This window comes from Nestor notabilis, unplaced genomic scaffold (genome assembly GCF_000696875.1).
Source record: "Nestor notabilis isolate BGI_N333 unplaced genomic scaffold, ASM69687v1 scaffold6405, whole genome shotgun sequence".
In the NCBI taxonomy this organism is placed as follows: Eukaryota; Metazoa; Chordata; class Aves; order Psittaciformes; family Psittacidae; genus Nestor; species Nestor notabilis.
In genome coordinates this window covers 43,247-64,921 of record NW_009928814.1, presented here as the reverse complement: position 1 = coordinate 64,921, position 21,675 = coordinate 43,247, and the positions used below count along the sequence as shown (strand labels likewise).

At 39.5% G+C, this 21,675-nt stretch overlaps 1 protein-coding gene across 1 annotated transcript in view; it reads right to left on the bottom strand.

The window, feature by feature from the left end:
- Nucleotides 1-21,675, bottom strand: part of PTPRO (protein tyrosine phosphatase, receptor type, O) — a gene marked incomplete at its 3' end in the record, with an annotated part of 57,265 nt that overhangs the window by 18,071 nt on the left and 17,519 nt on the right. The window contains exons 7-12 of the mRNA XM_010014688.1: nt 18,568-18,688; nt 16,013-16,206; nt 13,535-13,646; nt 8,253-8,404; nt 5,515-5,635; nt 1,886-2,025 (exon numbers count right to left, since the gene is read on the bottom strand). Of these exons, the coding sequence (XP_010012990.1) occupies nt 1,886-2,025; nt 5,515-5,635; nt 8,253-8,404; nt 13,535-13,646; nt 16,013-16,206; nt 18,568-18,688 (840 nt within the window). The remainder of the gene's footprint in view (nt 1-1,885; nt 2,026-5,514; nt 5,636-8,252; nt 8,405-13,534; nt 13,647-16,012; nt 16,207-18,567; nt 18,689-21,675) is intronic.

The window sequence follows — 21,675 nt, the reverse complement described above, 5'->3', positions numbered from 1 at the left end:
GGGTTGCAGATGCGAAAACAGGGACACTGAGTGAGCGGTTTAGAAAGGGAACAAGGAGAAGTTTTATGAGTAAATTTGCTCCGGGTGGGAAGTGCAAGATGCTGTAACAAGTCCCGAGCACTGGATTTTTGCAGTGGCCTATGGCCCGTTGTTAGTCATAGGCTCCTTCTAGGATAGCAAGAGTTGCTGTTGCAGTGCAATTCAGAGGTATGTTGCGCAGATGAAATCACATGTACATGAGTGTAAGGGAAGAGACTTATTCAGTGAGCTGAAAGGAGGGGCCACTGTTTGGCAATTGGACTTGAATGAATGTTTTCCATTTTCCCCTTCGGGAATTTTAAACTAGTCAACCAAAATCCAAGATGTTCAAACTCAGAAAGCTGTTGCTTTTCATTTTGTTAGTTTAAAAATGAAGGAAAGGGACATAAAGGTTCATGTAATTAGTACAGAAAATCACAAAGAATTTTCACCAGTCTAATGAGAAAGCACCTCTTCCTACAGTTCAGAAAGGAGCCCTTCTCCTTTTTGCAGAGAGAGAAGAAAGTGACAAATCTAATGAGAAGTGAGCTGACAATCTCTGTGCATTTGCCAGTGTCAGATGTTCATGTCAACAAATGAGACACCCACTGAAGCTCCTACTAAATGGAGCAGTCTTTTCCTTCCTTTTCCTTTAAAACAGATCTGCTGTGCAATAAAGCTACAAATCCTGAGGTACCTTCCTTGCCTGATCACATAATTATTATGAATCTCTGCTAAGTGGATAATGACTTTACTATCTTTATCTTTAGCTATTCACTGTGAAAAAGCAGGAATCTATATGTGGAATCTAAACTATCCAAAAGATTAAAGTGCATTTAAACAATTTTACTTTAGTCAGTGCCTTTCTCAATTTGAAAGAGTATGAAATAATTGGTCTTCTATAGGACTGAAGAGTATGTTTGTCTCTTTTTTGATAATCAGTGGTCTGAGTGGGTTATTTTTTACTTTTTTTTCTGAATGATTCCTGATTATGTGTGTCAGTCCACATGAGAGAATGGTGTTCCATGACATGTAATCACAGCGATTCCCTATACTATCAGCTAAAACGCCATGTAAGCCTCACATATTGCACAGCATTGAATGTCAAGGAATTAAAACTGCTACTGCTCTGTTCTTCACTGAACAGTGTTACCAATCTAAACACTTAGATAGCCGGGACGCCGCTAAGCACAGGTACCTAACTGGACAGAGAGAAAAGAAGGTTCATTTGTGAGGCTGAGAAGGTGGGTCTTGAAGGAAATATTCTAAGAGACAGAATGCATGAAAAGCAGCTGCATTTGCAGCACAAAGGTACTCTTTGAATAGCAGTGAAGGTCCTACTGAACTTCAGTTAACAGTTCTCAAACCAGGAATAAAGTAAGCCAGAAATAATTAAATGCTGCATACAAGATCTTACGACATATAAATATGTCTATTTTTCTCATTCCTTATCAAGCTACCTGATCATTTTTCCCTTCCTGCCCATTGACATTACCTTAGTTTTGTGGCCTTTTAGGTTATGCACAGTGTATTAGAGCCATTTTCACGAATAGCCAAGGACTAACACTCTGTTGAGTGCATACGGCTTCTGTCCAACTAATTATAATCTCACTAGTAAGACAGAAGCCAATTTTAATATTGAAAAATAATGAAATATTTTAGTCTTTGAAATATTTTAGTAGTTTAGCTTTTAAAAGTTTAATTCTGAACCACCCTACCACCGTTGGTTTAATCATCTAACCTGTGTACTGAGCATCAAATGTCACTGGGCTTTACATAGAAACCAGATACCAAACCAGAAAGATGCAAGGCCCAATCTCAGTTTCAGAGATGAAGAGCAGAAACCAAAGAAGAGATGCTTACATACCTGGACTTTTGTTTCCTGACCAGATCCAGCCTGCTGGCAGTAGACTTCAAAGAAATCAGCCACTCCTTCTTCCACCCACAGCAGAGTCACGGAGGTCTGAGTCTTATTGACAGCAAACAGTGATTTTGGAGGGGCTGGTTCTGGTTAAGAGAAAGTCTCCTTTTATTAAGCTTATCTTTAAGTTTCCAGACAACTGAGAAGAGGAAGCCTTGAACAAAAATTAAAGGAATGCCTGATGACTTTCTATCTTTCATTTCCTTCAGATACAGCCTGCCAATATAGAGCCCTGCCTCTCATGATGACAAACTACCACTATAAAATGAGAAGATGATAAAGCTCTTGGTTTTTCTTCTCTGTTTAAACTGTTCTCTATTTGGACAGTTGGTAATCACTTCCCTTTTCAACAGAACCCTTGCCTGATGATCATCAGCATATTCTATTAATAGAACAATGTTAACAGAAACCCTTTTGGGGGAAGATGATTGTCTACCTGTTAGCAACACATTTGGACTGAGAAAGCTTGTCTTCACAGGCCTTCCCCAGGAGATGATAAGGAAGCAGCTTTCCACAAGCAAAAGCTGTCTAGGTTCATTTAATTGTAGCAGGGGGAACATTTAGCCAATTAGCAGCTTAAAAAAAAAATATCTTGTAGCCTAATTTTTGTTTTTTTTTAAATCAAGCTATCTTTTAAAGGCCACTGAATCTGCACCTGTTTCAGTTAGCCAGAAGAATTTTCTCTTCTCGTTGAAAGCAGAGGTCCAGATCGCAGGGGTCTTCAACTTACTGCTCTTACTCCCCCAATGTGATAGGGGGGATATGGAAGGTCTTCTGGGAGTGATGGCATCGGAGATATCATGAAACAGGGAGGGGGGGGGCTTGCACTCAGCATCCTCATCCCACATGTGGTGGCTTTGGCTGCCATCTCCAGGGACACCTCTGAGCCTATGGACCCTGTCCATAGGGTGGGCAGCAGCCTGCGGGAGGCCACACTGACCTTCAGTGGCAGCTACCCCTCACTGCAATGCTGCCTGAACCAACCTGGTGTGTGGAAAGCACAGAGAAAAGAACAGAGGAAAGCAGGGGGAGGACCAAATGACCCTGAGACAGTGTTAGGACGAGATAAACTTTTTTTCCTCAAGATTATTTAAAGACCAAGGCTTGATCCTGTTTTCATCCTAACGACTTCACACGATGGGTACTGGCAATACTCAACTTTCAGTGCATCAGACATCCTGGGCTCCTTTGGTTTACCTTCAGGGAACACAAAGTTTGGGTTGTTTGGGCAACATTTCTGAGCTGTTTTCTAGAGTTTTCAAATTTCCTAATCTACGGATGTTTAATTAAAGTTGTCACTCTCGAACAATGACCGGATTCTAGGATCCTGACACACTACATACAATGTGCTATGTACAACAACATTTTGCTCTTATTTTTCCTTTCCACAAATAATTTGTTAATTCTCATTTTGTGAGATGCTGTCACAGGAGCCTGGATGTGATATGCAAGATCCACCACAAAAAATTCGGCTCAAAGGACTTGCTCAAGTAGTTATAGACGTGCTGGATATGTATCCAATCCTCAGACAGTCAGACTTGTGTTCTAGGTTTGGAGGCTGCCCAGATTATATTGCCATTAGGGGGAGAATTGCGTAGGGACTGAGGCACATTCACGTGGCTGCTTCTCTGCCATGGGGATTGCAGTGTATATGTTGTCCCAGTACTACATAGGAAAGTGTCCCTCTTAATTACAGCTGTATATCTGCTCTTCGATTCAGAAACACATTCCATCCCTCACACCAGGTAAAAAATGGCCTCAGTTAACATATGAGTTTTGCATTAAGGCATCATCCCAAACAAATCCTCCTTTTGCCTCCAGCAAATGGGTTGATTTTTTCTGCAAGTGGAAAGTTGCCAGGATGAAGCAAACATCATGGAGTAGGAATGCTTAAGCAACTGCCAAATGCTGAGTCGTCTATCACTTGGAGTTAGTTCCCACTTCTGCTAATTACAACTCCCATTGCTCCCTCAGAAACAGAAAGAAGGAAAACCTCTGGTATAATATCCTTACTATTGTCTATTCAAAGTGCAAACAGCATCAAGGAAAAAAACCACCAAAACAACCAAAAAACAAGCAACCAAAAAGACCCAAACCAATACTCCCACCCCCCAGAAGTCTGGAAGTGATTTATCAAGATGGAATTCATTCCACCTTCTCCTTGTTGTCAATGAAACAGCAAGGGCAAAATGTCTATACCAGTTCAATAAGTCTTCCTGTCCATAAGCAAAGAACAAGAAAATAAAACTAGCCTGCAGAGTCTAGTCTAGTTGCATGTCTGCAACATGAATAATAATACAGAGCATTTGTATACCTGTCTGAAAGACAGAGTTAGCTGATATTTTGAAATACCCCCCCCAAAATTTTGGATATATTCACCCTCACACATCCATCCACTTTGTCCTGGGAAGGAACGTACAGACATGTAAGTCTGTGCACAGAGACAAGGCATGGGGAAAACAGCAGACAGGACTGGTGCAGGTACGAGAAAATCCATGGAATTTCTCTACATCTTTCAAATATTCCCTTTGGTAGAAAGACCTGGAAGAACCTCAGATTCTTGTGGCTGTACTGCTTGCCCCAGCACTGTTTAAAAGACTTCCGTAAGAGCTACAGAGAAAGTCAATTGGACAATGATTGCTTCAAGATCTCTAATTCAATTAGAAATTATTGAGTGTTTTCATTGTCACTCTCAACAGGTATACTATGCATGTAGAAAAGATAATCCAGTTTGAAATTACTAACTCTTCTTTACCCACCTTCACAGTGGAGTTAACACCTGTAAAAGCAGCTAGGCACACTTTGGAATTTCACAGTTTTAGGTACCTAGGGCTCAACAGTTCCATGTGTGTGCAAAAGAAGAATCTCCTCAAGGTACAATGGTGTAGTGTCCAGTCTTCCTCAAAGGTAAAGGAAGACATTAGGCAGAACTTATATTTTAAAATCTTACCTTAAGGGTTAAGTTTTCAAGTCTTTTTATGTTTCTTTGAGTAGATTACATGCATTTCTCTTAGAATGATGCTGTGTTCCGCAGCATCTGATTGATTGTGTTTGTAAAGAGTACTATCACTGATCTGTATAATATGTTTTTGGTGTTAGAAGACTACAGATGCGCCCAGGGAGAGAGATGGGGACACAGGAAACCAGACCAGGCAGCAGAGTGCAGACCCAGAAACAGTTTTGTCAAAAGCAAGGAAGGTTCTGCTTTGTATTGAAAATTTCATCTGTGAAGCCTGAGTTGCCATTCCCAAAACCTGCCTGTGTTCCAAGACCTTAAAGAAGCAACTATGAAGTTATTCTCCCAGTGAGGCATTAAGCAATTTCCACTCTCCTACTTCTGCTTACAGTCAAATTCTGCTATTCTTGCTTCTCTTGAGTAAAACTACTTTAGGAGAGTAGCTGCACATGCAGGAATGAGACAATATTCACAGCAAGGTAAGGTGAAAATTATAGCTTTGCAAAAGAAATGCGGTCACAGGTACATGACTGAAATAAGGAAGATGCTGAATCTGCTGACAGAGTTACTTTTACAGTCTAATGAGAGAAGGGCTGACTTTGTAACATACATTTCTTACCCAATTTCACAAGCTGGGGCAGGGAAGTATTGCTGCCTCTTTCAGTACAAGCAGTCACCGAAAGGTTGTAAATGTCTCCCGGAGGCAAGCTCAACACTGCAGTCATCACATTGCGTGTTACCTACAATAATCAGAGACACCATCTGTCAAATTTTACATAAACCATACTTTCTTTTTTTAAAATTAATGGTCACTTAATATACTACGAATAGTTTTGTGCGTAACAGCAGATGTCTTCTGCATGTTCTACACTTGTTACATGAACCAGTTCCCACTGAAATCCACTGCGGAAAGTCCTAACACTCAGCTGAATATCACAATGCAAAAAGAAGACAATCATAGGCTTTATTTTCTACATGACCACTGAAATTTTAAGGAAGAAAGAAAATCTCCCTAACACCAATGAGAGCACTCTTCTGAAGTTATGCAGAATGCTAAATAAATCATGGTTTTCAGTCCATTACAATTTTAGAGGAATTTAAATCAGGTCAGATCTCTAACAAAGTTCACAAGATACATATAAGCAAGCCTTTACGTATCCTGAGAACCTTCAAATTAAATCCAGCTGAGTAAGTCTAACACCTACCTAGAGACCTGTTGACTTGAAAATAGATCTCAGGGCCTGACTTCAGTCATCCTCAAGTTTGAAACCAGATATGATCCAAAACTGAGGTGAGCTTCAAAAGATTGTGAATAACTTCCTCCTGTTATTTTAGGAGTGAGTAAGCTTCCTATTTTTCCAGAGTCATAGAGAAGGACGCAGAACTCAGATACTGCAACAGACTATTATCAGAGTACTTGCAGACTGTCTACAAAGTGCACATTCAGGAATCTCATACTGATTTTCATAGTGACTTCATTTTCAGGTTTTCAGTTACATGAGAAACAGACAATTCTGAATAAAGAATAACAGGATGAAGCGAATTATTTTCATCACTTCACTATAAACTAACCAACTTCTACAGAGTCTTGGGAAGTACAAAGCAGCAGGAAGAAAAAGTCATCATTACCTTATAATGTTAACTGTTTATTATAACCATAATAACAATCATAATAAATCAGATAAAGATGTTACAACATAGTATGGTTTTTAAGGGACACCATTTCTAAAAGTGATTAATAAATCTGAGGAGTCTGAACAGGAACACCCTGATGCCTGCAGGCATGTACCCATATTTATAAATATGACTGGGACCATAAATCTTCACTATAGATAGGTTGTTGCAGGAATTTCTTAAAGAATACTTTCTGAGTTCTCTTGTCCTGAAAATAATACAAAGACAAACATTTCTAGTTACATTTCTAAAGCTTTGAAGTTTTATTTGCAGATATTCTCTACTGTAGATACCCTGTTTTTAATCTTCTGTTAAATCTAAAATTAGTCACTATTCTTTTTAATTTAATTTTTAACGTTTATTTTACATTTATTTAATCTAAGATTTTCATATTCAATGAAGCTGAATGGCACAGGAATTGGATTTTTTTTACGAATAATAACCTTGCAGAGAACATGACTTTTGGAAAGAAGAGAGGAGAAGGATATCATAGCACAATTTTTTTAGAATTCAATTTTAGTATATATTATTTGTAGTGAAAAAATAAAGTGGAGTTTTCTTCCTTGTTTGAAACAAAGATCCAAATATTGGAAGCTCCTGCTGTTGAGAAACATAATGTTTTTGAACAGTTCTACTAATCATGTAATTAGATTCATGCTGTAACAAGCTCCAGATGGGTGTACTCTTGCAGCCACTAGGAATCCAACGAAAGCCAGGGTACTCCATATAAATCCAAATGAAAGTTCCTGATGAATTTGTGCTTATGCTGAAAATCCACTTCCAATTCAGCATCTGCTGAGTCTTCAGTTGTAGAAGGGAAACCTTTCCCTTGAAAAAGACCAAATACTTTCTGCCTGTCAATGATTAAAGCTCAAGAGTGGTGTAGAAGACAGTCACATGCTACAGGCTACATGAAGCTACACTGCTGGCCATATACATTCCTGCGTTTCAGTGCTCCTTTTCTATTTCACATACTTCTCACTGGCGGCTCTTCAAACACTTCTCAGGGGCTGCTCTTTTGCTTCAGGTTAAACATGCACCTCAGTACCCTGCAGCAGGATGACTTTAATCTGTAATTGAAAACCCCAGATTTCTTTTTCTAAGTGATTTTTAAGTATGCTCAGAAAGTTCAAGATAATGTGCCAAGAACATATCTTAGCATCTGGCAAGTTTTCTAAGAAGCGCCCACGTTCTGGGTGAAATCCTCATCCCATCAGTTAGTGGAACTTGTGTTCAAAACACAAAATGAAAAACACGTAATTTATAAAAATGTCCAGTGAAGTCAGAAAATGGGAAGTGATAGTATCTGGCCTGAATGAACTGAAAAAAACCTTGTCTACCAGTAGTGTAGTCTGGTTACTAATAAAAAGAAAATAAAAAAACCCAAATCTGTTCACTAAAAAATGTTTTACTATCTGCAGCTCAGACATATATAAGCTGTTTTAAAATCCTTATGTATGGTTAAGTATCAACACTTATACTGGATCACCACAGAACCATTTTGTCCACTGGCTATCTTGAAAGCTTGAGCCTTTGGAAGTGCATGCTAACACTGTGAAACAACTTCAACTGATCAGGCTTCTACCAATCTTAATCAACATGCTTAAACTTTGTAATACAAATTTATCGACTCAAAAAAAACCCCCCAGATAAATGAGTGACAGCTTCCCCACTCATACTTACACTCTTCTTGATTTTTTTCTTTCCTTCTGCAATGACCATCCAATGCAGCATCCTGGAATGAGAAAGGTCAGTACCATCTCCTCCATAGGTCCAGGTGACATACAAAAGGTGGTTGTAATATTCTATGGAAGTAATCTCTGGAGCCACTGGTGCTGAAGGAAGATGGCAAGTGTATTACAGATAGGGTCTAACACAGTTGAATACCAAATCCTGTAATAAACTTCCACTAAAGGATATTCTTGGGAGGAGAGTATCACAAAAATAACAGAAAAATATTAGTAAAAACATTTACATCTTAGTGCTAGATGAAAGAAACAAAACCCAGCATTTAACCTGGGACATACTCAGAACAGAAAAACATTTCTGTTTGCAATCTCTCAGTTTAAAAAAAAAACAATCATGGAGCTATTGGCTAATACAACCTTTAGAAATGGAATTCAAAGTCAAGTAGAAAGCCTCAGGTATTACGTCACTGTGTTATAGCACTGGAAAGAAACGACAATCAGTGAGAAATACAGAATTGTCACACTGAATATTTGTATAACTTTTCCACAGGAAAAAATACCTTCCCTCAACTGAGCTTGCATCTGCCCGGGAGATAAAATCCCAAACTTGCAGTTTTACAAAGAACACCTTTTTGCATGAAGTTACGGCCACCTTCGTTCCTGGGGTGAAAGTCCCACCATCACAGAAGGCAGCTGGCAGCCAGCTAAGCACCAAGTGATCACTATGCCCAAGACAGCCTCCAACCAACACATCACCCATGAATCCATCTCTGTTCACAAAGAATGGGCCCAGCAGGGCACCTTCCCTTGCTGGCTCACTTGCCAACTGTGTCAGGAAGTTATCTTCAACACACTCCAGGAACCTCCTAGACTTCTTCTCTGCCATATTGTATTTCCAGCAGATATCTGGGAAGTTGAAGTCCCCCAAGAGGGCTACTGAATACGAGACTTTCCCCAGCTGCTTATAGCATGCCTCTTCATGCTAGTTGAGTGGTCTATAACAGACTCCCACGATGCTATCTGCCTTGTTGGCCTTCCCCTAGTTCTTACCCGTAAACACTCAACTGTATCATCACCATCATTAAGCTCTAGACAAATCAAAATACTGTCTAACATACAGGGCTATCCCCTCCTAAAATAGGTATATAAAGATGAGAATTATACCCTGAAGGCGCCTCTCTACTGACTGCAGAGGGTGTATAGCTGGTCAGTTCACCTCGATTGCCTAATCCAGAGGCTCAGGTCCCCAGTTAGGATTTAAGTTAAAACTGAGTGGAGACCCAAAAGTGAAAGCCGGTGATTGGTAAAGATCATAACTCCCTCTCAAAGTGACATCAGTGGGATAACCTGGATAAAACAGGGAAGTACACAACCTGTGTGCTTGGCAGATTTTTTGTGAGTGCAAACAATACAGGCTGATTGATCTTCCTCTGCACAAGCCCCATTGAGTCCACTGTGTTTGTGCAAAGGCAGCTCAGATTTGGCTGCCTGGTGGGAGGACCCTTCGCACCACCAAAGCCCTGGATGCCGGCACAGCTGCGGGTGCCACCAGCCAGGATGAAAGACAGGACGGATCGGAGCTCTGGTTTGCTTGAAGGGGCCACAAGATGTCACTGCTGCTTTCACGAAGACTTCTGTGACTTTTGCATCGAGGCATTCGTTAGTGAACAGATTTACTGAAGTAATCGCTAAGAAGGCAGCAGTTGCTTGGACAATTTAGAGCATTTAGAAACGTTTAGTAAGATTATTCTAGCAAATTAATCTTGAAAATATCCTTTTACGCTGTTGAGAGGAAACTACCTTGTTTGGTATAAAACCTTTAAAGCAATGTTTTTTCTAATTTTGAGAGTTCCCAGTCCACCCCTGCACAAGGATTGTGCATTCCTTACAATTTAAGCTTATGACTGGGATGGATCTAATACGCTAATAATAATCTCCTCCTATACCTAAATATTGATGTTATGCTTTCCTTCATAATGTTCACACACCTGTTTGCTTTAGGTATCTGGCAATTAACACCCAGGATATGTGAAATGAGACTAAGGGCCAAGGCTTTCATGATCCACTCCCTAGCAGCAAGTTCCACTAGTTGCTGAGTGGCACAGATTGGCTGTAGGAAATTGCAGCTCATTGCTGACTTGGCGCAAAGTAACAGACTAAAACATCCACAGGACCAACAGACAGCAGATGTGGTGGTACTCACCAAGGGTCTGGCTTTCTTTTTGCTTCTCCAAAGCTAAAAGCATTCTCATTGTAAAAGAAAATGTTAGTGGTCTAAAGTGTCCCTGCTTATGATTGCTTTAAATCCAGCTGTTTACAGCAGGTGATATTAAAAACTCATTAGTCACCACAGCAACACTGGCAATGCCACAATCTCTCCCTGCATTGAAATGACAGTGTGCAACTGTTGCTCCAGGAGACTGAGAGAACAAATGTTGTTTCTGATAACTCTCTATGAGCCCTCAAATTTCCCCTGTTCTCCTGGGTGCATTTGATTAGTTGTTGTGCGAGACAGCTGTATAACTTCTGGTCTCTTGTAATACCCTTTTCGTTCTAGGTACTGCAGTTCAGTAAAGCCCCGGCCTCACTATAAACCACACAACCAGTGGGATTCTGTGTTAGGGAAATAGTTTGACTGCCCTGAGCTTTCTGCAAGGTGGGGTCCCAAACTCCCAGATAATCCTCTTGTTTGTTTTAAGAAATCAAGCTTATGTTCCAGATGCAGAGTTAGCTTTCCAGTTATACGCAGAAGAACTGACAGATGGTGTACTGTCAAGACTACAAAACCTTCATTTTAGTATTTTTAAAATTTAGGGCTTTTTGGTGGTGTTTTTGGTTTTTTTTCATTCCTGGTAACCTGTGCAGAGGAGGTAGCACTGTTGAGGATGATATAGAAAAGGACTAAGTGGTCCATAAAACCATCTGTTCCTTCACTGGAAAGAAAGGGGATGAAGGTGATAAAGAACTCTGTAAGTCCCCTGGTAACTTGAAAGAAAGAAAAGGCAGCACCTACTGGAGACAAACATTTCAAACCTGCAGACGTAGCATGCCACTTTCTCACAGGTTAGCCCGATAGCAGTCCCTGGACAAAGCTGAAGAGATTACAAGTAATAAGGCAATCAGAGGACAGGAGTGTAATGCTGACATTCAGTGAGGACTGTCTGTTCGTAAGTGCTTGTACTTTGGTCAAATCAGACTTCTTTGTGAGGACTCTTCCCTTAAAATGCTGTGATCTGGCTCACTGCTATTCAATGTTTTCATCAAAACTCTGAAAGTAAAAGCACCACTCATGAACCATGCAAGTAACATGGCAACTGGCAAAGGAGTGAAGGGTTTGGACAGGGCTGTGATTTGAATTATTGGCTCCTATGCTGGGCCTGTTCAAACAAAATGTATTTTGAAGAACCAGGTGAAAAGTTGAGTCTTTAGAAAAAAGGCATGTAGACAACACTTCCCAAATGATAAATTCTGTTAGAAATCACAGAATAGAAGTAAATCAACAGAGAACTCCAGTGTGATGCAATAGGAAATGCAATCATCTAGATGCACAAAGAGGAGACCATAGAATAAAAAGCTGATTTGCCTCTGCAGGAGAATTCAGCAGGGTGGTATTGCACTTTCAGTTTTCATGTACTTTAGTAAAGACAGCAAAACTTAGAAAGACAGAGTGGGGAAAAAAAGCAACATGAGAAAATGCCTTAGAGTGAGAGCACCTGAAGAATTCAATGTAAGTAATTTATTAACAGAAAAGAGTGAAACTAAATTTTGTACAGAGATGGAAAAAAACCTTTGCGTCTCTTCAATAAGTAAGAGAAAAATGCAACAACTGGTTATTAAAACTAGAAAAATCCAGACCAGAAGCAAAGGGTAAACCTTTGATGTTAAGAGGAATTAGGCACTGGTACAACTTTCCAGTCTGATACGTTCTAGATATTTTCACACAAGACCAGATGACCTTTTTGAAGAGAGGTTTTTCCAGTTGTAAATGGATGACATTATCTGAGAGATTCATCCATTTCTAATTTTGTCTACATCTGCTAGTTAATGACTTGATCCATTTTTCCTCCAACAGCAGTAAGTGTCTTATTTTCACCATACAGAGATCCAAACTGATCCTGATGACAGCTTATATTTCAGAACAACCTTAATCTCCCTCATTTCTGCTACTGGTTTCTGGAGACATAATATTGAAGTGTGAGGGTCCCACTGGAACATTTCCACTCTAAAATGCTGAACCTGGTATCCAAATCTGTTGGAAAAGACATTTCTCCCCTCATACAGCAACCAACCAGCTGGAAAATTGCTTCCCTATAGTCCTACAGTAAAGTTGATTGATGCCAAAGGACAATGAATATCCATGGAGACCTTCATGGGGCTCCAGCAGGGACTGTGAGTTTCTGATGCACTGGAGAAGTGCCAGAATTTGTCAGCAGTGTAGCTGGGGATCAGACATCTTAGGATGAGAGGGTTTCTGGTTACTTCAGTGAAGCTAGGTCTTAACCCACTGTACTTTTCTGTCATGGCTCTGTCAGGCACAGACAAGTTAATCACAGTGTCATAGAATGGTCACCCCTGCAAACTGATCTCATTCAGTTTCTTCCTCAGGTACATCCTCTTAGCTGCTCACCAAACAGAAAATACAGGACTAGGCTAGTGTCATTTTTGGAGGGGGTGGCTGGGACCTTGGAGGCTTTTTTCCTTGTTATTTGATTTCTACAGATGGAAAGGACGAGTGAGTCATTCTTTATTTCCTCATGGTGCATCTGAATTATTTACTGCTTTCAATCATCTGCAAGATGAACGAAACAGTGGTGCATAAAAGCAAATCAATTCAATAGGAAACTGACTTCACCAGCCTCAATGCTAGGAACATGGGGCAAGGCGCTAACAAGACCTCTTGTGTAATGTTCCCTCTATGACTGATCTGTGATGTACTAAAGATTCAAACCTAAAGAATCTGACAAGAGACAATGGACTATGCTAAATGCACGGCTGGTCCCAACTGGAAGAGGGCAAGCCATGTGGTGATATTGATTTACTGCAGCTGAGAATCCAGATTACAAATACAAAAGTAAAATAAAAAATACAATAATAATTAAAAAAAACACCTCAAAACAAATAACGACAAAACAAAACCCCACAAACAGAAAACCACGGTTAGGTGTTAAATATCCTAACGTGCAAATATCTGCAGGTGAAACACAACACCCAGGTCAGACAGTTTCAGCATATCTGCTCCTGGGAGCCTTTCCACAATCCTTTCAGATGGCTGCTTACCTGTTATAAAGCTGATAGTGGAGCTATCACAGCAGCTTAGCTCTGGGTCCCCCCAAGTCACCATGGTGACCCGGAAATTGTAATACCAAGCAGGCAGCAGGTTAGCTATTCTCTGTAAAGTGACAAAAGATGAACAGCAGCTCAGGAGGTGTGACTTGTAAATACAACAATATGCATGATCTCATGCCCACACTGATTTTACTGAGCTCCCAGTCTTTACTCCAGTGGAAATCTCAGAAATTTAGCTTTTGAGTTCATTCAAAAATTTGTGCAGTGGGAGCAAACACGGTTGTGATGGTTCCGCTGCTTATCCACGTGCACGTGGTCCCAAGTCCTACCCACCATGGAAACCTCTCACTGATTTCCAGAGCAGCAAGAACAATTCCCACAGAGCAATCTTCTGTCACAAAATTGGAAATAATGCTTTTGATTCAGATATTGTCACTTCAAAAAAACCTTATTTTTTCCAATATTTTCGAAGAGTATTTCATTTTGTATTGTCATTTATTATGAATGAAATATGAATGAAACATAAATGACTTATGAGATATAGATTATATATATAAATACAAATGAGATATAAATGAAATATAAAATGCAATGTATTTTATAACATCATATGTAATATTTAAATTAAAATTAAAATACATTCATTGACAGGAAAACCACTTCAAATATTTAATTTCAGGTTTAAATGAAAAACCTCATGATATTTTTTTAAATTCAAAATAAAAGCAAATTGGAAATAATGAAATTTTAAAAGAAATTAGAAATTGGTATTTTACAGATCTCTGCTGCTTGCAGTGCCTTCCCCCCCTCTCCAGACACTACAAGGCAATCCAGAGATAGGGGTTGTGGACTATTCTCTTTACATTTTTTGGAAAAAGTTCTATCAAATTAACACCAAAAATCTTGAAGATGCTTGGACTTCTGACATCCCCCTGGTGTAATATTGAAAATACAAACATTGCTTTGACAATTTAAAAATAAGATGGAAAACACAAAAAGAATGAAGCAACTAAACAGAGAAAAAGGGTAAATTTGGTTCCAAAGGTTCTCATTAAGTGACAACCCTTCAGGAGATAGATAGATAGGTTTTGATCTAAGGTGTCAGCTTGATTTGTGATAACCCTGCCTTCTCACTGGTCTTGAAACTGTTGCTCCAGAATACACCACTCAGGGATGTCACTAGGTCATAGGGAAATTTATGGGATATAGTGGGATTCTGGGGCACCGATAGGAAACCCAAGCAAAAGTTCACTAATACCTACTTGTATGTTAAATACCGTAAAGGAAGAACAGGGAGACACTCCTTTTCTAATTCAGGCTTACTCTTTAAAATTATTCTTTAAGAAATGCTTATTTCAGCTATGATATAGCACTATTGTATTTCAGACTGAAATTCAGAAAAAGGAATTCCAATTTGGCTTCCTTGAACAGGATTTGCAACAGTTAGGGACAATATCGTCTGAATTTCTAACAGGCCCCATTAACTCCAGAAGACGTCATTACTTCTGAGATGATTCGGATCACTCAGCTATTAATCTAATTGTGCTGAGTCATGATTACAAGACATTAATTACTCATTTGGTACGTTATTTTTGTTTTTAATTTCCCTAGAGACTCATGTGCTAGATTTACAGTCACGTACCCAATTACAGTTAAGCTGCTGTAGTAAAAATGACTCCACAAATGGTATGATGCAAATCAATTACAGTAAATCACTGTGGCTTTCACTAGCAGCAAGTTATTGCTATCATTTTGCATACTTATAACTTTCTGAACAACTAGTTTCAGCTAAAACCGCTTGCTGTCTTGCACTACAGCGAAGTCTGAATAGAATCTGTTCACTTTCTCTAGGACATAATGGAAAGGAAAAGGAAAATTTCACTTTATTTCTGCAACGATGCATGTGTGTATATGTGCGTGTTCTTCTAAAGACCAGTCTCCACCCAATTGAAATCCTGGCGTAAGTATTTAAAGCTTCAGAAACATGAAGACTATTTTCAAAAGAGCATCTCTGCAGCTAGGCCTTCCAGATGGCACACTACAAGACTAGCCCGCAAGCCCCAAATCCATATTATCAATATTAATTATGTAGATACAGTTTTGGACTACTCCCCTCCAGGAGCTAATGGCATTTTTAAAGCCTTGACTGACAAACTGACCCACAAACTGAAGCTGCCTCTGGACTTGCTGAACATGCCCATTTGTCAATAAGAAGAGTCTCATCTCCTGTATCATCTTCCTGCTTAAAAGTTAGCATGGTTCAGCTGGCATTCCCTTTCTTTAGAATAGAAAATGCCTTTAGAATGGCCATTTTCTCTGCTTTGCCTAGGAGAATATGCCAGGCTTAAAGGCATATATACACAACCATAGGGGAAAGGCTGGGCAACAAAATATCACAAAGTGCCAATGTCACAAAGTGCCAAGGCCACACAGGCATGGGAAAACAATCGTCACTAATGGTCACTTTACCACGGAGGCAGTTAAGGAGACGGTTGCTGCTATTTCATAGTAGGTTGTCCACTCAGAAGTCATCGTTGATGGGTTGAAGTAAAACATTTCTACAACATATTTCCTGAACACCCCAAGGAAAGGTCTGTTCCAGCTCAAAACCACAGCAGTAGGTCCCAAAGGGTAAAGTGTCAGATCCTTTATTCCAGTGGGCACTACAAATCAGAAATTGTGGTTAGTAATGTGTGTGTTATCAGTTACAGTTTGTTTTTAAAAAATACCTTTCCCTTTTTTCAGCATTTGTTCTCCACTTTGTTATGTTTACTTTTCCAGAAATGACTACAGGCTACTTGGCATTGGCTGCTTAGCTTGAGATGAAGTACAGGACTTGCTCTTTCATAAATGGAGGGTTCCATTCTACTTTGAAAATCAGGATGTGCAGGAGATATTTCAAGTTGCTCAAAAATAAAAGCATCAAAAGCCATAACACTCTGGAAGATGAAGACTGTGAGAAAGAACATTTTTTTTATGTCTCGCCTCCTTCCTTGGAGAACCTAAAGGTGCTGTCATGTATTGCTATTCTTACCTCCCAGATGATGACACTGCGAAAGTCAAGTGATTTGAAAATGTCACATAAGGGTCAACTTCTGCAACCCTTACTCATCTAGAAAGCAGTTATTCTTCATGACTTAACTGAGGCTACTTAAATAAGTACTTTGCTGTCATTTGCAAGGGTTGCAGAGCCCCAGCAATTGCCTGCCAGGTCAGAAGCAACACCAGCATCCAGATGACTTCAGTACATGTTAGCACACGATTGCCTTTCCCCTTATAAATCATTTACCACATCTTTTCTTTGCTTTATCTAAAGTGTTAATATTCACCCAGTGAAAGTGAGGCTTAGGATAAACATGGGGAGAATTTAATATTTTTAATAGTGTATTTTATATTATTTCAGTTTCATTCATCATTAACCACCACTGATAATTTCACAGAACAGTTTGTTTTGCAGTTCTACTATTTTAATATCAAATTCAATATCCTGTTATGAAATGAAAACTCATACAACTGTTGTTTTTCTGCATAAAAACATCCCCTTTATAATAAGTAACATATGAGATGCTTTGTTTAGAAACGGATTGCCGTTTTGAGTTTATGGCTTTTATGGTTGTCAGGCCACACAAAAGTGGAGAAAACGAAGGAACTTACTTACTTAGGGAATATATGATTTTACTTTCTCAAGTGAAAATAGAATGTTGCAGATTTCTCAAGTAAGTACAGTGAAAAAGGAAATCAAAAGCATTTGCAAAATTGTCCAATGATAGATATTTTAATAATAAAGTATATATATTTTTTCCTATTTCTTCCTTTATTGAAATACACCATACTCACTTTTCAAATTTTTATTTTGACCCTATTTATGAAAATATATAAGGAGATTGCCAAGACTGGAAAGGCTCTCACCATATTCACTACACCTCATATTTGCTTTCATTTAATGATTCAGTTCTTAACAGCTTAACTTTGGGGTTTTCTTCTGTTTCACTTTCTTTCCTATATCACAGAAAGGAAGCAGAGTGAAAAATACTGATCTCTGACTGTCAGCCACCTGCTCTCTGCAAGGCAGACTATTTATCAGAAGGAGAAGCTGGGCGACTCAGGTTAAATATTTCTCTGTGGATGTAATTCTATGCACTGAATCTCATTCTCTTTGCCCTTTCTTTTCTTAACACAATTTGTTAAAGTAGTAACCTTAACAAAATAAATGATACTGAAACTAAAAGATACTGAATTCTATCCTAAGTGACTATTTAGGAGCCTGGTGGAATCCTGAATTACAGGCAGGGGGGCAGTGACCCGCATCCTCGAAATTGTTACTCTCAGTCCCAGAAGGTTCTCTCAAATCTCAAAGCAGAGAACACCAAGATCCACTGATAAATGCTAGAAAATAAAGGCATGCACAGCCTAAGTTGGTGATGGTCATGTAGTACTGTAGGAGATCAGCCAGCTATCCTGACTCTTAGCACTGTGGCTTTCAGACTGGGCCACTTTACATCCTTTATAAAGTACACTTGCAACAGATGTCTTAACAGCAGTCCACATACTTCATGACACAGTGGTAATAAATCACCTTTAGGAAGTGCCCACATCTCTCCATGCATCACAGATCGCCTGCAGCTCAGGCTGGCTATACCTAAGTGAGGTGGCTCCCACTGTAAATTACATAGACCATGACCACTGCTAGGGCCAAACAAATATAGGTGTCCAATGGTGAAGACGGTTCTTTCCACAGGGCACTCAGTGTGAATCCTGGCCATAACTGCTCTCTAGTTAGGTTTGGTAAAAACTTAACTTTTAAATGTGAAATAGTTATCTTCCACTGAAGGAATATTTTCCCCACCTAAGTAATGGGCTAGAAAATATAACAAAAAATTTCCCACTAGGTGTTCGCTGCAGTTAAAATAACCAACATGACAATGCAGTACTACTTCATGGGCTCTAGAACTTAATGAATATGCTACACGTATTTAAAACCAAACCAAACCAAACATATTTCAAACAGTAGATGCAGGGGTTACCAATGGAAAATGTAACAGGATCAGAAGGTGGTCCAACCAATGGTCCTTTCCTTAAGTAAACCACAACTTGGTACTGGGCACCAGGAACAAGATTTTCAATGAGGCTGCTGCTTGAATTTACCTAATAGGAGGAAAACACATTGGACATGAAGTATTTACTCAGTTAATTAAAACAATACCAAGACTGTACTTGAACTTGATCTGACTCAGAGAATTACACTTGCCTTGCTACGTAAGGTCAGCTGCCACACTGCAGACCAACTCTCTCCCAATGTCAAAGTTTATTGAAATATCCAGGCTACATTATTAATATTCAGATGATATTATTCAGGCTGGAGTATTTAGACCATGTGTTTTCAATAAAAGCCTAAGGCTTTTCAATGACCATCTGATTCATCTGCAGCTATGTGAGCTGAAGGCAGCGTTATGGGAAAGCTGTCTTCTGAAAGCATGTGTTAAGTGATTGCATGGTGAAATTAGAGTGGAATTACTCTATCTCACCTCCCCTGCACAGCACTACAAAACCTAAGAGACATTGTGATTTTTCTTTTCCATTTGAAACATCACCATTAAAACTACTGCTGTGCCACACTAGGTTTCAGTCTGAGCTGGAGACAGGATGCCTGACCAAGTGATTCCTGGTCTGATACAATCTGAAAAGTCCTATCTTCTGAAAAGCCAGCTAACAGTAAATGCCCAGAACATCTTTAAGGAAAGGGCAGCCTACACCCCTTCTAGAGCTGCAGGCTGATACTTCCTACTAATATTTTATTCACAACCTTTCCAAAGTCTTCATCACAGCCGCCTCTGCACTTGTGGTTTACAGCAATGCACATGAATATATCAGTGCCAGCACAGATTTAGTGAGGAACAGAATTTGCCTTTAACAGCTGCTTTGGAAAGCTAAATCACTTTTAAATCGTGCACAATGTTTGAAATGGATAGAAATCTGCACTGAATTTTGCCCTTTCCAGCTTGTCAAGGAGAATTCAAACCAACCAGCCATTAATAATTCCAGGTATAATAAGCTGATAACATTTGAATAGAGGTGGTACAAATATTTGTAATAACAGAAAGAAACAAATAACTGTATTTAGACATTTAAACCTGCTTGCAATAAACATGCATTTACTTTTACAGATATCTTATTCACTCAAGGACTAGCTTTAGGCACTAATTTTTCAGTTTGTAGATGAATCCTGTAGTATTTTCTTTAATCATGTATGTATATACTTGTGATCTGTGGTTTATAATCACTACTGTATTGTTTTGCTTCCTGATTAAATGACTGCACTTTTAATAAATGGAAGGAAAATAATTCACTGAGATTACAAACTGATACTGAAAAACAGTTCTCAAATTGTCATGAAAAGACACTTCCAAACATTTAAGTTCATAGCCATTCTTCGAATAAAACTGAAGACATTTTGTCAAAGAATCATTTTAAAAGACGTTTTTAAAGGATACAGACTCTATGTACTATTAACTTGCAGGGCTAATCACTGAGTTGAAGGAGATGAAGATTTACTGGGAGTGTTAGTGGCCTTCTTCCATTCCCATAGGCAAACTGAGGGTGCAGCAGGGCAGCACTGCAGTCCTTTGCAGACTCCTCCATCACACACATTTAGGGAGCTAGACAGAAGTTGTGGCACTGCTCAGAAAATGGCCTTATCAGCATCTTGGTAAGGTCACTGAGATGTGGGCTAAAACCTCTTTACCTCTTTCTAGTTGAGCTGTATGACACTGATCCATCATAGCCACAACATCTGACTTGGAGTTTCAAGTAACAGAAAAATGCCATATTTTGGGATTCAGGATTATGGATCATTATAAACACATCCTATATGGCAGCCCTAAAGAACTGTTGTTCATGCAAATCACAGGTGATCTGAATTATTATTTACTTCCCAGTGCTGACATCTTTTTTTATGGATGAAAAGAAAAGCTGACTTCTGATCACCTCTAAACTTCCAGAAAGCTTAGTACAGAGTAGGTTACAGACTAAGTGCTTACAGAGTAGGTTCTGTATTCATTTGTAGGATATCTAATAAAGAATTTATGCTAGTCTGATGATAACCATGCCTGTGAGCACTTTGCTTAATACAAATGGATTACAACATATTCCTAAGTGTTATTATTATACGGCTGGGAAGCAGCTCTGTGAAAAGGGACCTGAGGGTCCTGGTGAACGACAAGCTCAATATGAGTGAACAGTGTACTGCTGCAGCAAAGAAAACCAAGAGGATGCGAGGGTACATCAACAAGGGCATCACCAGCAGAGATAAAGAACTCATCCCACACTACTTGGTGTTTGTCAGGCCGCACCTGGAACACCGTGTTCAGTTTTGGTCTCTACTATATAAAAAAGATGTGACAGGCTGGAGATGGTCTAGGGGAGGGCCACAAAGATGATCAAAGGACTGGGAACCCTGCCATACGTGGAAAGGCTAGAGAATTGTTTTTTTCAGCCTTGAGAAAAGAAGGCTCAGAGGAGACTTTATCACCATGTTCCAGGATTTAAAGGGTGACAACAGAGAAGATGGAGACTCCCTTTTCACAAGGACTCACATGGAAAAGATGCGGCATAACGGGTACAAGTTACTCCCAGGTAGATTCTGGTTGGACACAAGCGGAAAATTTTTCACAATGACAACAATCAGCCATTGGAATAGTCTCCCCAGGGAAGAGGTGGGTTCCCCAAGGTTGGGTACTTTTAAGAGTCAGCTGGACAAGGAGCTTGGACATCTTGTCTAGACTGTGGCTTTGACAAGAAAGCTTGGACCAGACAATCCTTGAGGTCTCTTCCAATCTGGGAATTGATGATTCTATGGTTGTATTGTGGCACCATTTTGCCTACTGCCACAGAAGTGTCTCAAATAGTATAACATAACTCACAAGCTTGGACAAAGGATTGGTCACATAAGTCCAACAGAAATACAATTTTAACACTAGTATGGTTTACTACACACATTCGTTCCCAAATGCTGTGCTCTCCACTACACTGTGTAGTAGCTGTGTCCCTTTAGACTGCAGCAGGAAGCACCTGCCACTGTGCTCTGCAGCCCTGACCCTGATAGGGCCCTTGGGCATGATGATCCCAACAGCAGA